The sequence below is a fragment of the Nicotiana sylvestris genome, chromosome 6 (genome assembly GCF_000393655.2).
Source record: "Nicotiana sylvestris chromosome 6, ASM39365v2, whole genome shotgun sequence".
Lineage (NCBI taxonomy): Eukaryota > Viridiplantae > Streptophyta > Magnoliopsida > Solanales > Solanaceae > Nicotiana > Nicotiana sylvestris.
The window spans coordinates 128,590,332-128,608,690 of record NC_091062.1 but is presented as its reverse complement, the minus strand read 5'-3'; the positions used below and the strand labels follow the sequence as shown (position 1 = coordinate 128,608,690).

Sequence of the window (18,359 nt, the reverse complement as noted above, 5' to 3'; positions counted from 1 at the left end):
CCAAAATAAGAAATACCTAACCGTACCGATATATTTTGATACGGTATTTAGTATGCACAATTAATAAACCGAATACCGAACCAAAATTATTAAATACCAAACCGAAATATCGAATGCCCACCCCTAACTAAAAGTAGGGAGGAAACAAGAAGACTTGGAGAAAATTTAATCCAACTTCCTAGTACTTTTCATTTCATTTTTCTTTCTTTTTTTGGTTAAAATAATTAGTTGGAGATACACACTGCAATCTGGATTTGAATTTTTCTGTTTGGAATCCTCATTAACCGTATTAGAGAAGTGAATAAGCAAATTGACGTCCAACAAGTCAAAAGCAGATGTGTGCAACTTCATTACAACAACTCAAAATGAAAGACAAACCAAATCCAAATATTTGCGAAAGTGAGCACATCATACGATAAGATACTAGTACATTCCATAAACAACAGTGGCGACTCCAAATGTCCATTTGGTCTTAGTGTCTTCGGAGAGACAAGGCAGAGAAAATGACAAGGAAGATGAAGATGACTGCCGCAATGAAAGAAGCCACGACGGCGCCGCTCGCTCGCTGGCAGAAATCGCCGAACTGCTGGCATATCTCCAGCCATTGTGTGGTGGAGTTGCCGTTTTCTGCTAAGTACACTATGGCAGCCGCCGCAGCTGCTCCAGCCGTGGTAAATGCCACCATTACCTGCACCATTTTTTCTTAATCATAAGCTTAATTCATCCTGTTTCCCCCTTATATATTTTCCAAATGACGGTAGTGGTTATAATTAACACTTAGCAGGATTTACACAGTAGTATTAAAACTCAAATCTTATTCTGTACTGTAATGCATGTTATTTTTCTTGTAGTACGACTCAATAGTTAAGAGCATCTAAAGAGGACAAGCCTCTGAATTTATTTGTTACCTCTTTATTATTCAAAAGGAATCTAAGGCCTCATTTGTTTGTTTGCACTTAATAAAGGTCTGAATCTTAATCATTCGGATCTCAGATATTAAGTGCGTTTGTTTTTAAAGTCTGAGTCTTAATTATTTAGATCTTAATCGTTAAGCGTGTTTATTTTTTTATTTCACAACCACTTAATAGGTCTATATCAGTAAGATCTATAATATAGACTTAATTTCATTAAGATGTTATCATCTATATTCATTATTAACTGCCGCCACCGCCTATCATTATCAACTACCACCGTACTCAACCATCACCACCATCATCCTCAATTATAGCCGCCACCATTGTCGACTAACACCACCCACCATCCCCATCACTCCTACAACCATCATTCTCAACGACAACCAACATTCATCCCCTCAACTACCACAACTAACCACCCCATCACCATTAACGATCATAGCTGACACTAGCCATCATTATAAACTACCACCACCCACCACCATTTTCCTCAATCATAACTACCACCGCCATTATTAACTATCACCATCCTCAATCACAATAGCTATCACTACCAATCACCACTAGCTACCACCCTAAACTGACACCATCAACCAAATCTACCACTAACCACCGCTTTTAGTCAGCATTCACAAGCAATACCGTCAGCCAATCATCACCAGCAACTATCATATTTTAAAAAACTATATATTTTAGTGATGGAATATTAGGTTAATTAGTCTTTTATTTGAATTTTATGTTTATTAATTTTCAAATAAACGTAAATTTTATACATTCAGATGTAAAAAATCAAACAATCTTAATCATTTAGTATTCAGATCTTAATACACATATTAATATTCAGATGTGTATTCAAATTCAAATATTTTAATCTTAATACACATCTTAATATTCAAACGTGTATTCATATTTAGACGTCTTAATCTTTAAAAAAATGAGGCCTAAAATACATTAAAGAAAAGTTTGTTTATTCTGCTTACTGTGTCAAGAATTAACAGAAGAAGTCTAGCTCCAACAAGATGTGGTCGAACAATGCAAACAATGGAGAAAGGTAGAGAGAGGACAAGGTATCCACTTGCAATAGCATTTGCCACCACAAAATACCTGAAAATCAATCATATATAACAGTTTCATCAACTTAGAATCAGAATTAGTAGAAAAGAGAAAAAAAACTTACTATAACTAATTATTGGGCAAATTTAAGCAAAATAGATACTGTAAATAGTGTAGTGCTGACAAGGTAAATTAGGACTCTCTCCGTTTTAAAATGATTATTTTAGTTTGACTTGACACAAACTTTAATTGAAAAGGAAAGACTTTTAAAATATGTAGTCTTATATAAGCCATAACATATGTGTGACTCTAAAATTTTTGAAACTTGTGGTCTGAAACATGTCATAATATTTGTGTGGCTAAAAAAGCTTCATATTGAGGAAATATTGAAAGGTGAAACTCTTTCTGGAACAGACTAATAAAGAAATAGTGCCAATCTTTTTGAGACAGAGAGATTAAATAAAAAGTGTGCTTTTCCAACAATTTAGTAGGCGTTTAGACATAAAAATTATAATTTTTGAAAAAAAAAAATAGTATTTGGAGTTAAATTGAAAAATAATATTTGTAATTTGAAATTATGTTTGGACATTCATTTCACTTGAAAAAAATATTGGTTGTTTCGTGAGTGGGGAAAAAATTGAAAAATTTGAATTAGTGAGGTGGTCACAATTCAATAATACGTACGAGAAAGCAGGGAGATCATCATAGCTAGCTTCGAACTGAAAGAACTGAGTAAAAAGAGGAAGAGTTTCATCAGTAGTTCCCATGGTAGTTGCAGCAGCCAGAGCAGCCACAAGGCCACAAAGTCGCAGAATAAAGTCGAATATGGCAACCCCTCGTAGCCATCCTCCCTTGTGATTATGAGGAATAGCTTTTGTGGTAGCTACAATGGTGGCAGCAGTAGATTTTCCTTTGTTGGACTCTGTTTCAGATATGTTAATGGCTGTTTCATGGCTATGGGATTTTGAATCCATTATACTAATTAATATATGCAGGGGAGAGCTAGGGGATGTATTTGAGAGAGGTCCTTTAACACAAGTTATAAGCGCTTTTTTGCGTTATAAAAGAAGTAAGACAAAGGGTTGGAATTATATAGAAGGGGGATGTATGTGAAATGGTTCTTTGATAGAAGTTACAGCTATTTGCGTTATGAATGAACAGGGCTGAAATATATACTCCATATATCAGTGTAGAGGTTTTTTTTTTGGGTGAGGTGGGGTGGGGGTGGGGGTGGGGGGGACATGGATTAGTTTGGATGAAATTGTTGAGAATACTTTTCCTTAAAAAAAAAAGGCATTGGCGCTTGTATGGAGGAGTGGTTACAACTCAAACTCTTCATCTTTGGAAATTTTCAAGTACGTTTCTTGATTGGATATGAAAAGCAAAACCTAATTCAATTTTAGACAGAGAAAAGTACTAGTGTGAAAACTTATGAGATCAAATTTGTTTAAGGTTTTTTCATAATTTGCAGCTGACCAACAGATACGTAAACCTATGGATGGGGTTCTCGCACTAAGGCAATAGTATTCAAGGATGGTAAATGCTCATTCCTTCCCTTGAATTACATACTAAACATTGTTCTCAAAAGATATGATGGAGCAGCTCCGTTTTCTGGTGCCTGGCCGTAGGTTGAGGATATTAGAGGGTCATTGTGGAGCAGTTCATAAACCAACCTTGATTAGAGAACTTGATTTGCACAACCCACTCCATTAGACTAAAAGAACATTTATTTTAACTTTACTAATAGTAGTTCATTTGTTGTCTGTCAATGATTAATGAGACTGATGCTTTTCCTGTTTATTGTTATAGAAAAGATATTATCCAGTTAATTCATTGTGTTTGGAAACTATAGCGATTAGTTAGTCCTGTCAATCAAATGCACACTTGGTATCACATGTTGCCTCTCACCTTTTGTCCTATATACTTACATATCTGAAATGCAGCATTGATCGATAACTTAGCTATACAACCAGATTGTCTGAGTTATCCTATTTTCATGGATCCTAAAACTTATGCAGGACACAGACTTCTCTACGTCTATAAATACCAATCTCTTGAGCTCGCACACACCTCAGACTATTTCGTTAGCTACTTACTACCTCTATTCAACAGTGGTTCAATCCTAATTTCTTTTCTACAGCCTTTAGTGAAGTTTCAATTTTTAATTTTAGACCAAAATATTTTCTGACAGGATATCGGATTTGTGAACTAGTCCAAGTTTGACCGATAGTGATTACGATGCTATTTTCCTAGCCAGGTATCTTGTATAAAGTCATATCAGCACGAAAATCAATCTTGATCACATATATTGAATCCTTGATACGTAGGGAATAGTAGCTTCCATTTCTTCTTTTACTTTTCCGCTAGACTTCTGTCCCAAGTAAACTACCATTACAGAGACCTCTTTCATTTTTTTCATTTAGAAAAGATGAAAATAATCTAAAAAAACTAAAATTATCCAACCATTCACATTCAAATGGTCTCTACTGCTAGATTTCCAATCATTTTAACCAAGGGCACCGGGCATTTTGTAACAATATCCAACCTAGCCAAATTTGAGGCATGCCCAAAAAGGTACAAGCTAAGCATAGCAAGTTCTTTGACAGACAACCTTGAGGAAAGGAACCCTTGCCAGTATTTGGGATCAAGATCAAAGAAAGCATCAAACAATCTCCTAGTCCCTTTCAAATCAAGCTTCAACAAAGTCTCCATCCCAAAAGAGTAACATTCTCTCACACTTCTTCTCTCTAGAGGCCACAAACCATTCCAAACTTTATGGTAAAGTGGAGATCCTCTTATCATTCTGGTTGTGCCGAGGCTCTCAGCAATGGCCTCAGCCAAAACTGGTGCCAATGCCATGCTCCGAGCCACCATGTACCCTGTCGATGGATGAACTATCCCTGAATTTCCACCAATTGCCATAACATTTTGAGGGATCCGCGGAAGTGGTCCTCCCATGGGGATCACACATTTCTCATCCTCAATAACACTTGTCACTTTGATCCCCAAATGCCTTAACCTTGCCACCATCCTATTTTTCACTTCCCTATACGATAGCACAGGCCGACTCACCAAAGAAGTCTCTTCCAAGAATACCAAATTCCTATCAAATGGCATCACATACAAGAATGTTGGTTCTTTAGTATTGTTCACCCTCAAATATGGCTCATTTCCCAGATGAGAATCCCTCCAATCCATAAGCACCATTTTATCCAAATCAAATGGATGATTATCCACTTGTGCTAAAATCCCATGAGCTATTTGATAACCATGGTTTCTTGGCTTGTCATATTCTATAAAAGGACTAGCAAAACCACTTGCATCTACAATCAAACTACCCCTTATCTTCCTACCATCATCACAAACAACTGAAGACTCAAATTCTTCATGCTCCACTTTCCAAACCTTGGCTTTATAAAACTTCCCTCCATTATCAACACAACTATTCAACAATTTCAACTTCAACTTTTTTCTACTGACTCTACCATATGGTCTTCCCAAATACTTAGTCTTGTTATCATTTATATGAACACAAGTCATAGGCCACTTATGATCTAAACAATCTTCCAATCCTAACTTCTCAAACTCATCAACCCAAACACCATAATTATTTGGCCACATGGAAAGTGGTGAAGGGTCAACACAACATACCTTAATACCATATCTTGATACTTGCTCAGCTAGCCGGAGGCCCGCAGGACCAGCTCCGATGATGATCACGTCGAATAGAGCCCGGCCCGAATTAGGATCAACCCATGAGATGTCAACATCTAAAGACTCTGGTTTTGATGTGGGTGCTAAGTCAAGAAAGCTACAAAATTTGTTACTACTACTTTTGTTTCTGCGATGAACTTTTCTTGAAAAGTTCTGGGTGGTTGGATTCAGAAAAGTAGAATTCAGTTGAAAAATAGACCTGTGAGGTGTAGGAGTGAAAAGTAAAGGAGATGGAAAAGGTTTGAGAAGAGTTTCCATTTAGATTTAGAGAAACTGTAACATGGAGAATGGCTACTTATGGTGGGAGGTAATATAGTTTAAGGAGGAGGAGTTTATTGAAATTGAAATCGAGTAGAGGCAATAGGATATATTGATGCTTTTGGGTACCTACTTTGGCTCATATTACAAAACAATATAAAAAAAAAATAGAATATGAAGAAAAGGAGCTAATCGAATAGAATCTTTTATAAGGTTAATAAAAGCATTTTCCCACAGTCCCTGCTCTTCACCTCTCTCTTCCATATTTTCTTTGTATTGGCCTCCCTTTTAATGATAACAAAAAAAGAAAAGAATTGAAGAGAGCATGACAAATTATTTCTACAATTTTGAGGGAGTTCTTTTACATGCCCAACAGAAAAACTAATCCAAAAAAAAAAAACGAACTAAAATATGAAAGCTGAAAAATCGAATTGAACTAACGAAATGAAGTAAAGATTTAGTTACCAAATAAGATTTCATGTTAAGCCAGCCTTTTAGTAGATATTATAAACTATTTTGTATATAACTTCTCTCTCTTAAATGAATCATTTTCCTATTGCAAACTTCCAATAACTTAAGGTCATAATTTTGTATGAAACAAAATTCTTGGTGATTACAAAGTCCACTGATAAAACCTCTATTTGATTGAATATCTCCAAAGTTGGGTGAAAATTGGAACTCGTCCCGAACAAAGTTACCCAATACACATAATTGTATATCCAAATAGTAAGTACCTCATAGAATTAATTGAGATACGTGTAAGCACCATTAAAACCTCGTCTATTAGAAAATTAGTGAAGGTTACAAAGAGGGAGTTAAAAGCCAATATCCACCACCTATAATAATAGTGCTCTGCCACAAATATAAAATATTTTTCGGTGGTACGTTACAGAACTTCCTCAGCAAAACTTCTACATTACAAAGCACTAGGGTGTACAAAGGAAACTGATAAACCGTACCACCCCAATAATCCGAATCAACCCGAGAAAAAGAATTCGACTATGGTTTGGTGTTGGAAAAAAAAATCCAACCATACTTGGCTTGGTTTGGTTTTAACTAAAGAAAGTCAAACCGAAACCAAACCAACCCGACATTACATATATAGAAATTTTAGATATATTTAATATATAAATATACTTATTGTGATGTAATTTATAAATATTTCTTAAAAAATTTCATAATTTTATCTTTTAAGGTATTATTTCAAGGTTGGACTTAGAACTTTTAAATGTTCCAATAAGTTTTATAGCCATTAACATTAGTAAATTAAATAATGCTAACAAAAGCCCAAACCAAAATCAAATCAATAATAATGCTAACAAAAGACATTCAATTCAATACTATGAACGGGAATGTATTGAATATCTATTTTTTGTTTTGCAATAATTTAAAAAAATGCATTACCTATTTTTATTTTTTCTTTAGCGTTTAGTCATGTAATTAATACTCCCTTATTAATCTACTTATTTTAGCATGACTTAGTACTTTTAGATTATGTTTATTTTTATTATGGCTTTTTAATTAGCAATATTCATATTACATAATTTTATTGTCTTTATTGTTGAATATTTTAGGATAATGCCATGACACATCTCATATTTTGTATTATTTTCTTGGAAAATACTTTATATAGTTGTATCTTACTAGGATTAAAGAAATATTTTGAGCACAATTTGTATGTTTTTTTCTACGAAGATTTTACCCGGAAAAAAAACTTCGAGATATCTGAATAACCCAAAAACCCGAGAAAAATCGAGAGTGAAAAATCCGAGTTTTATTGGTTTGGTTTGGTCTTTAGATTTAATAACCCGACATAATTGGTTTGGTTTGGTAATTGTAAAATCCGAATCAACCCGACCTATGTACGACCTACGAAACACCAACGGATAGTGGATTTGCCTTGTAGTCAGTGCATGGACGGCAAGAAATTTGTGCAGCTATTAAGCGTAACTGGGGCCCATATGACCTTCTTCAACCTAGATCTAATCACCACGTGGCAAAGTAAGTTAGAGAGCCCAGATGAGCTATATGGCCTAAACGTGCATTTTGATTAGACAATTTGGCATTATCCTAGTAGTTGGAATGCTCATTGTGGAGAGGCACAAAGGACGCTAATTTGGCATCATACCGTTCGGCCTAATAAAAACAGCACCAGCACAAGAAAGAATAATGAAGTCATGATACTTTCCTACCAAATTAATACTTAACCTTTTCAATGGGCCCCAGTTAATCTTATATAGTAATAGTTATTCACAATATCAAAATTTTATTTTATATTTTATCTCTATGTAACAACTTTTTACCTACAAAAGCAACATTTATTTTTCTAGCAGTACGCTTTTTGTAAAAGTACCCTTCTATATCAGCCATATAGAATCTCTAACATCACTAATAATAAGTTTAAAGATTTTGACTTCAACCTACTACTACTTGGACTGAGATAGAAAATTCAACTGTTAAACTCTTATAATCCTTCAAGAATTTAATTCTAGTAGTTTTAAAATATGCACATTAAAGTTTAAATTTTTGTACATTTAGTTATGAATTTATTACTAATGTATTAGCTTTCTTTAATATTTAAATAGTAAATTATACATATCTTTTGAATATTTAAATTTAAATATCTTATCTTTTATATGTAAGAGGAAAAAATCAATTTTTGGATGAATTTTATTTATAACAACCAAAAAGTATTTAAACGCCAAATGCTACTATAGGTTTATAACAGTCATTCACTATAAAAGCCAATAAATATCAGAACAAATAATGGTGTTATAGAGAGGCTTAATTGTAATGATTTTTATGGAAAAAATTGCACAGGCGCCCTATTTGGTCGCCCCCATTTAATATATACCCATTTTTTTAAATTTTTTTAACTTGTACCCCCTTTTTAAATAACTTCAGCTCTCTTTCTCCTCCTCCTTCATTTTCTTCTTCTTCTTCTTCTTCTTCTTCTTCTTCTTCTTCTTCTTCTTCTTCTTCTTCTTCTTCTTCTTCTTCTTCTTCTTCTTTATGGGCTCTCATTCTTATTCAATTTTAGAACAATATAAAAACCTACGATTTTGGCATCATTGAAATTTCCAAGTTCGTTGTTATTCCTCAATTGACTGGTTAGATGATGGCTGGTGAATGGTGATAAAATTGCATTCGCTCTTTCTGTGTGATTAAATGTGTCGTTTAAAAAACTAATAGTACTACCTAAATGGTTGTTTCTTTAGAAAAAAAGAATGATGAGCAATGAAGAAGCAGTTAGGTTTCCCTCATATTGATCCTAATTCATGCTATGTCGTGTGTTGCGAATAGCTAACGAGCATATTCTTACTGCCCAGATTGCTCAGAAATGCTTAACAGCAAATGGACAAAATGCTATGCATGTTGCTATATTGAACACTCTATAGCTGAAGTTTCCCTGTTACAAAGACAAAAACTTCAGCTCTAGAGCTGATGTTTTTGTGTTGTAACTGAAAACTTCAGCTCTAGTATATAATATTAATAGGTGGTAAAAAAACTTCAACTCTAGAGCTGAAGTTTTTGTGTTGTAACTGGAAACTTCAGCTCTAGTATGTAATATTAATAAGTGGTAAAAAAACTTCAGCTCTAGTATGTAATATTAATAGGTGGTAAAAAAACTTCAGCTTTAGAGCTGAAGTTTTTGTGTTGTAACTGGAAACTTCAGCTCTAGTATGTAATATTAATAGGTGGTAAAAAAACTTCAGCTCTAGAGCTGAAGTTTTTGTGTTGTAACTGGAAACTTCAGCTCTAGTATGTAATATTAATAGGTGGTAAAAAAACTTCAGCTCTAGAGCTAAACTTCAGGCCCGCTACTAGAATGCTGAAGTTTTGCGTGATTGTCTTTGCTACTTCAGCCCCGTATGCTGAAGTTATGCGAAAAAGTGGGTACGCTTGCAATTTTTCTTGCAAAGTGGCACAAGTTAAAATGTGACAAAAAGCGAGTATCGATGCAAATGCCCCATTTTTATGTCTGAGAAAGAGTGATCCAAAACTTGGATTTTACAAATATCCAATTCTCGTAGGATAGGAAGGGTCATCTACTTCCTAGGCAATAGAACTCTTCCCACAAACTAGAATTATTGGTATGCAGTATTTACTCACCGATACAAAAGCCTCAACCACCCCATATTTGAAAAAGGTGAATTGACATGGTAAATATTTGAAGGTGGTGAAGTCACAGCAGAACGTTACAATTACAAACAGGGCGTTGAACTTATCAAATATCTACAAATACATAATATGGAAGATCCAATGCTTTAGAATAATCTAAGGAGTTTACTGGAGCATTTACAACATGGTAGAGGGAAAAAAGACAACAACAATACAAACCTTATCATTCTTTTAACCTGTACTCTGAAAGGTGCCAGAATGAGAATCAACACGGTTGATTATACAAGAATCTTTCAGAGTGATTTATAGTTCTTATCCAAATCCATTTGAAAATCTGAACCATACTACAGGCAGCTATGGTGTCCCTTACCAAAGAATTCATGATCTGCAGGAAGGTAGAGTGATGCCTCCACAACAAGCAGCAATTATCAAGTAAAGGAACAGCACAATCAGGCATGTTAACAAAGCCCTGTCATTAGTAGAAGTTACAAAGCTCAAATGGACAGAATATAAACTTCCAATTAAGGACCTACTTAGACAAGAAATGCCACCTTTTGCATACACTGAAGTAACAAGAGTACTAGATTACATGTAACAGTTCTCAAAGCATGCTCATCAAACAAATAGATCTGTGAAAAATGGGAAGACCACAAGCCTAGACCAAGGGCTAAACAATAAACCTAGTGTCAGCAGAGGGAGTCATGTATGTAAAGCTGCTTTATCAAGATGATATAATCAGTGATGTACATGAAAAATGAATCAATTTATGTTGTAAAGACCGCCCCACCCCCAGGGAAACAAAACGAGAGAGAGAGAGAGAGAGGAGGGCGGGGGGGATTAAATGCTAATTTAGGTGTTGTTTGCTACCAGTGATACATATGCTGTTTGCCCAACTATGCACATCCACTCGCAATAGTAAATTAAGCATTTCCTGTGACAGCGGAGAATATATACCTCTATGTTAATATACTAAGAGAAAAACATAAGTTTTAAAATTAAAGTTTCCAAATATAGAAATACGTCATTCTTTTTTGGAATAAGACTAAAAAGGAAAGAATGTCATATAAAATACTAGAACACAGAGTATTAACCCATTTTCTTAGACTAAATATTTTTCCCCTACATACAAACATATTCATCCATGTGTGTTGTTAACGATTATAAAATTGCTTTACCAACTATATATTCTTATTGTTTAGTAGAGAACTTTTCAAGACAACCCATGGCTGCTGAACAAGCCTTAGCGCCTCGGTGTATACACTGAAATGTCACCTAAGAGAAGAACAATGCCAGTTTGCACTGCAACTAGATTTAGAGCTTAAGCGAATTTCAAGCACAACTTTAACAACACTGATGTCAAGGCATTAATAGAAGAGAAAGCTGGCATTGAGTAGAGCAAGTATTGTCATGGTATATGTCATTGCATTAACGGTGTTCTGAGCTTGACATAAGTCACAGTAAGAGTGTAGTCACTCTCAGTTGATGCGACTAAATCTATAATATTTTGTAAAAGAGACTTACAGGAGCTTTGCGTTTTTCATCCAAAGAGCTCTCCTAAGGCGCTTTGACTGTTTCCTGAAATGAAATGCACTGTCTTGCATCGTTGCTGTTTTGTCAACAAGGAGCTCAATCCGATCCCCTCTTTCAAGTATTTTCTCAATATTATCAACCATGATGGTGCGTATCTGGATGTACATTGAAGTAGTTTATTTTACTTTTAGAATAGTTGCACTACATGAAAGGAAGGGCTGGGGGAAGAGAAGGGGGATGTGGGAAGGAGGAGGCAGCAGTGGCATATCACGATGTAAATACACGATAAAGTTCTTCAGCCAAAAGGGGAACAGAACACGTGTAAATGATGCAATACAACCATAATCATATAACTAATGCTATAAGGTGTAATATTTCTTTCCTTTTTCTACAGAAACTTCTATTGTAAGATAAACTGTCGCATTTTTTAGTTAATACAGCAAAAATCAAGTGGTCATAATGGTATGCAGTTCACAATGGTAGGTGATTGTTTGGCTTAGCATGAGACATTAGGATCACTAATTGCTTCTTGACTTTTATGAAATGGAGGTACAGGATCATAATTTGAACCTAAGGCATTCAGATATCAAAGTAACTAGACAAGGAAAGGAGCTAAGTTGCTCCGACATAGCAGTTTAGGTGCCGCACCCATGTCGACACGACACTAGTATGGGTATGGGATCCGTACCGAATCTGGTCAAACAATTTTGGGTGCTTTGACCGCGACGAACAAAAAAATTTGAGACGAGATACAATTTGATTCCCGAAATCAGAACTAACACTGGGATAAATTTGAAGAAAATAGCACACCTTATCTAGGAAATCAATCCTTTACTTATCTACAACTTGAGAATAAAAAAGAAATCCACATTTTACAAGCTATATATAAGTATTCCACAAAATTTCTGATAATTTAGATATATTTTTATATTTTTGAATTATTTTTAGCCGGATCCTCGCACCGTACTAAGATCCGTATCCCCGAATCTTAGAATTTACGTCTCGAAGGATCTGACCTCTAGATCCGCACCCATGTCGGACATCCGCACTCGTGTCAGAGCAACTTAGGAAAGGAGTAGTTATTTTGGCATGAATGAGCATTGAAAAATCATCACTAACGATTGAGAGTTTAACGGTGCAATCATTTCTAAAAAAAGAGTTTAGCACTTCAAAAAATATGTTAACTCATTTAGGCCTCATTTGTTTGCACTTAATTAGAGCTGTCAAAACGGGCTAGCCCAGCCCAATCCAGCCCAAGCCTCATGGGCTTTTAAATTTGGTGGGCTAGGGCGGGTCGACCCTTCATCTATATGGGCCTTAAAATGGCCAGCCCAGCCCAGCCCAGCCCTAAGAGGGCCACGGGCTAGGGCGGGCCGGCCCTTCAATTTTTTTAGAAAAAAATATTTCTTCAAATCTTTAGATACTTTTTCGTGACATAATCTCTTAATCATATGAATGACTTCTGTTTATTTAGAGCGTACAAGATCTTGATATTTGACAAGGAATCTCGTAATTGAAATGCAAATTCTCTATATCTCTAGCTCTTCTTTTTTTAACGTTACATGAATATTGTTTTAGTACTTTTCTTTCACTTTTCTTAGGTTCACGAATTGCTTCAATAAGTTTATATGTTAAGGTTTTACAATTTAGGTTTAACATTATTTGTTGATTTCATCAATATAGTCCATAAAAATTTTACAATTCATGAAATTTTCTAGTTGTCAATTTTCTTTGGGTATTAAAACTTAACCTTTTACTATATTGAAGAACAATTTAATAATTAATAACTAATAATATATTAAAGTAACCAAACTGATCATTGGCCACTTAAAGTAATGTTTTCTTTTGAAAAAAAATATTATTGGCCACTTAAAACTTTCCTAGTTCGTTGTTAATTAAGCAAAAGAAAATTAATCTTGTCATACTACATGCATATCAAAAATATAAATTCTAGTTGATATGGAAGGATAAATGATCAATCTAAGGTTGAAAAGTTAATATTTTTTTAGTTTTTAATTTTTTTAAATATTTAAATTTGAATTTAATTAACTTTTGGCCCATAGGCCGGCCCAGTCTCTATCAAGCCTCAAGGGCCAGCAGACTGACTTGGGCCGGGCTTATAAGCCTCACTTTTAAATGGGCTAAAAAAAATCCCAACCCAGCCCTACCCAAGTAGCGGGCTGGGTTGAGCTAGCCTCACGGGCCAAGCCCATTTTACCGGCTCTACACTTAATGGAGGTTTGAATCTTAATCATTCAGATCTCAGACATTAAGTGCGTTTGTTTTTAAAGTCTGAATCTTAATATTCAGAACTTAATCATTAAGTGTGTTTGTTTTTTTTACTTCACAACCACTTAATTGGTCTGAATTGATCAGTATGATTAAGATCTATAATAGAAACTTAATTTCATTAAGATGCTATCACATATTCATTATTAACTACCGCCACCCCAACCATTTATCAACTACCACCATGCCACCACCACCATCATACTCAACCACCACCACCACCATGGCACCATCATCCTCAATCATAGCCGCCACAATTATCGACCATCACCACCCACCATCCCCACCACTCCGACCATCATCATTCTCACCCATAATCCATACATATCCACCTCAACTACCACAACTAAACACCCCATCACCATCAACAACCACAACCCGCACCGCCTATTATTATAACCTACCACCACCTTCCTCAATCACAAACCACCAACCGCTAGTGTTATCAAAGGCGAAAAGCGCAAAAAAGTTCTAAGGTCCGTTGGGGCATTAAACGCAAAGCGCAACTAAAGCGTGGGCTTTAATGAAAAAGGCGCAACAGGAGAAAAAGTAAAAATATATATATGTAGTCCAAGACTAATAATTATAAGCATGAATAACAAATAGACAAAGAAATTGAAAAAAAATTATGATAAAGCGAAATATCAATTGTTTAATGTTGCCTTTTCAGGCTTATACTCATTGGCATGGAAAAGTATGCCTTAGTCCTTAGAGCCTTGATGCGACACTAAAGCGCCCACAAAGCGAGGCGAAGCGCTCAACATGTTTTTAGCCTCGCTTCAGGGCTTAAGCGTGCTTTAAGCGCGCCTTTGACAACACTGCCATCCGCCATTATTAACTATCATCACCCACCACTACCATCCTCAATCATAATCGCCACCACTATCAATCACTACTAGCATGAACTACCATCATCAACCAAAACTACCACCGCCTCTAGTCGGCATTCACCCGTTAGCCATCACCACCAACAACTATCATTTTTTTTGAAAAACTATATATTTTATCAATAGAATATTAGATTAGTTAGTATTTCATTTGAATTTTATGTTTATTATTTTTCAAATAAAGATATATTTTATACATTCAGATCTCAAAAATCAAACAACCCTAATTTTTAGTATTCAGATCTTAATACACGTCTTAATATGTTCAGATGTGTGTTCAGATTCAGATGTTTTAATCTTAATACATACTTATCTTAATATTCAGATGTGTATTCAGATTCAGACGTATTAATCTTAAAAAAAACAAATGAGGCCTTAAGTGCCCATGAATATGAATCTTTGATAATCCAAAAAAAATTGGATATCTGGACAGTTAATGCATGCATTCATTGGCACAAAACCTAAAGCACAAATAAGAAGAACAAACGAAGCTGACACACAGAATCCTCAAACTTCACTACACTCTGGTGCAGGTAAACAGAAAAGATACTTGCCTCACCAACTTCTCCTCTGACACGATTTAGTGTATCTGCACTTGGATTACTTGAAAAGAACTCCATTTGCTGATGTAAGACCCTTGAGAATTCATCATTCATGGCATAGGCAGGAGCATAAGAAACCACCTTGCCGTAGTTCTTCATGAACCTCATCTGAATATCCTCCAGGTATGAGAAAGGAATCCTCCCTAAGTAAAGCATGTACCATTAGTAACAGACAGTGAAGGATGACTCATATGACTAACAGAATTTTCAATTAGCAAAAGATCCAGACAATATCAATTCATAAATTCTTCAATGCCAACAATATTTCTGTCTTGAAGTGTTAAAAGATAGCACTAGGAAAGTAAGAAGGTCATTGTGAAATTTGCAAAATAGAAATAGGATGATCAAGTGTGCATTTTGGCCCAATCAGAATATGAGAAGTCGACTAATTAGCTTCTATTTGGCATTGAAGCCATAAAACTTGGTCTTTTCTGACATCGAACTACCAAGAGCACCAAAACCAAACACTCGCAAAAGCTTTGGAAACCTAAACCTATCTCTAGAAATAGTGATCAAGTGTGCATTTTGACCCAATCAGAAAAGAAGAAGTCAACTAATTCGCTTCTATTTGGCATTGACGCCATAAAACTTGGTCTTTCTGACATCGAACTACCAAGAGCACCAAAACCAAACACTCACAAAAGCTTTGGAAACCTAAACCTATCTCCATTATGTTATTTTTCTTTTTATGATGGTCGTGACAGGGCTAGTTTGCGCCAGAGGCGGAACCAGGATTTCAAGCTTATGAGTTTGGAATTCTAATCGTCTTAAGTTACTGAGTTCTAAATTATATACATATTTAATGAATTTTTTAAGACAAATACAAGGTTCGAACCAAAGCTACTGGGTTCGGCCGAACCCGCTGGCTACACTCTAGCTCCGCCGGTTTGCGCGCACCTCGACTATTCCATCGAGTACGGAGTACCTACTGCCTCCCACCTACACAGGTACCAGTAAGCTGCCAATAAAGCTTATAGACGGATGAGAAGAAATCGCCTAGTATTTTTTGCCTCTGCTAGGAATTAATCCCAAGACCTCATGGTTCACCTCACATTTCATTGATCATTAGGTCACACCCTTGGGTGCCTATCTCCATTCCGTTATTCATAGTTCAATTCTTCCTAGCTGATGTTTAAAGGTAAAAGACCGAACGGGAGAACAAGTTTTATTGTGTTCTTAGCTCTATAGTTCAGATTAATTTTACAATTGGAGTAGTAAATTGATCAAAACGGAAGCTTTAAGAAAACTTTAAAAAAGAGAGGGAATTTTATACTGACTTCCGAAGGTGTCGTTGGCCATACAAAGGAAGCTGAGTCCGTCAGATCGGAGTATGTGGAAGATGTATCGATCTTGAGAGAAACAAAGCCTCGATTCCGTTTCACCTGGAAGCTTCTCCAATATTCTTCGCGCCACCGCCCCTGTGTTCCCTGTCACCGCACTGAACTCCGCCAGCACCGTTGTGCCTCTCGCCACAACCGCATACAGTATCGCCATTTTTCTATCTCTTTCTCTGCTTCAAATGGAGCTGTTGAGTTGACTCCAGTAAAAATTGGGGATACGTATCGAATTAGAGAAATATTCCAAGGAGTTCTGAGATAATGAAGAATCGGGACTGATTGGGCTATACCGGAAAGTCTACGGAGGTTTTGGTGTCGGGTTTTGACAAGGTCACACAAGATTTCACGGAAATCAGAACTACCTGTCCTCTTATTTTCTATCTATGCACTTTACACCCCTTGAGTTTGTTAGTTATCACATTGACCTCTTCCTCTTCCTCTTCCCCTTCCCCCTTTACTAAACATTGGACTTCCACCTTCTTCAGCTAAGCACCTCACTACGGATAAAAAAAATACAAGTATTCGTCTGTATTATTTACTAAAAAATAAGTTTGATAATCAATTTTTAGACTTGAGTCAAATATACATATTATTCATATTATCTGCTTTAGAAATGGATAAATCATCGGTAAAAGTGGAGTAAAATCCTCAACCAATTAAACTCATCTAGCATTAAGGAGGACGAGCGAATGCCATTCTTTCCGACTTGTATATAATTTGTTCTTAAGTTTTGTTCTGAGAACTTAGTGAAAATCAACTACTATTGTTTTATTTTGTTTAAAGTTCAGTTGCAAAAGTGATAATCCTTTCATTTCAATTTGTGTAACACTCTTTCTTGTTTAGTCAGTCCAACAAAAAATAATTTTTTAAAATAATTTTTTTTAAAATTAGTAGTAACAATTTAACTTCAAAGCACTCATTTTTATCCTTAATAAAATAATTTGTAGCCATGAAATATCTATAGCTCAATCAAAAGTTTACTTTTATTTCTTAAACCCGCACTCTATGAAACACCGTCATATATTCACTTGTATTTCCCAACCATAGTTTTTTTTTTGGTCAATAAAAGGGACATATATTAGAAGTAAAGTAGTGTCACACCTCCTTTTTCACTACACCCCGAGAAGGGGTATAAGAGAATTTTCCAATTAAAGTGACAATCGAAACGAGATTATTTTATTTAAATTCAGAGTCGCCACTTGGGATATTTATGGTGTCCCAAGTCACCCGTTTTAAATCCCGAATCGAGGAAAGATTGACTCTGTTTTACAGTCCGCGAACACAGAAATTCGGGTAAGGAATTCTGTTAACCCGGGAGAAGGTGTTAGGCATTTCCGAGTTCCGTGGTTCTAGCACGGTCGCTCAACTGTTATTATTGGCCTAATTATCTGATTTATTGCATGTTTTAGCCTATGGTACATTTTTAACTTATTAGCCGCTTTTAATTAGTTTTAAGAAGATTTAACGTTATCTAAAACATGTCTTGAACCACGCCACATGAAATGCACCCACAGTCCTTGACACATTTTATTTACCGTTGTTGAGATTTGGATTTGGGTTACATGAAATGCACACCCGAGTTTAAGGAAATTAATTTTTAAGAATAGCGCGCCTAAAACATCTACGCACTTTCAACTTTGCGAGGGCCATGAA

At 35.5% G+C, this 18,359-nt stretch overlaps 3 protein-coding genes across 4 annotated transcripts; all 3 read right to left on the bottom strand.

The window, feature by feature from the left end:
- Positions 1-249: 249 nt before the first annotated feature.
- LOC104237014 (casparian strip membrane protein 2-like) lies at positions 250-3,093 on the bottom strand. The gene is made up of 3 exons (XM_009791071.1): positions 2,652-3,093; positions 1,895-2,018; positions 250-688 (listed from the first exon to the last, which is right to left on the bottom strand). Exons 1-3 carry the CDS (start codon positions 2,939-2,941, stop codon positions 473-475), a joined length of 630 nt encoding a protein of 209 aa, XP_009789373.1. The 5' UTR covers positions 2,942-3,093; the 3' UTR covers positions 250-472.
- A 1,151-nt stretch (positions 3,094-4,244) lies between these two features.
- Positions 4,245-6,068, bottom strand: LOC104237013 (neoxanthin synthase, chloroplastic). Its single transcript, XM_009791069.2, has one exon. It carries the CDS (start codon positions 5,937-5,939, stop codon positions 4,440-4,442), a length of 1,500 nt encoding a protein of 499 aa, XP_009789371.1. The 5' UTR covers positions 5,940-6,068; the 3' UTR covers positions 4,245-4,439.
- A 4,011-nt stretch (positions 6,069-10,079) lies between these two features.
- On the bottom strand, positions 10,080-17,160 carry LOC104237012 (vesicle-associated membrane protein 714). 2 transcript variants are annotated; one of them, XM_009791067.2, is made up of 4 exons: positions 16,647-17,151; positions 15,322-15,512; positions 11,583-11,746; positions 10,080-10,530 (listed from the first exon to the last, which is right to left on the bottom strand). In XM_009791067.2, the coding sequence occupies exons 1-4, from the start codon at positions 16,861-16,863 to the stop codon at positions 10,440-10,442; spliced, it is 663 nt and encodes a 220-aa protein (XP_009789369.1). In that variant the 5' UTR covers positions 16,864-17,151; the 3' UTR covers positions 10,080-10,439. The 2 variants fall into 2 exon arrangements, with proteins under 2 accessions (XP_009789369.1, XP_009789370.1); XM_009791068.2 differs by lacking the exon at positions 10,080-10,530 and adding an exon at positions 10,566-10,992 and having other exon boundaries at positions 16,647-17,160.
- Between the last annotated feature and the right edge of the window lie 1,199 nt (positions 17,161-18,359).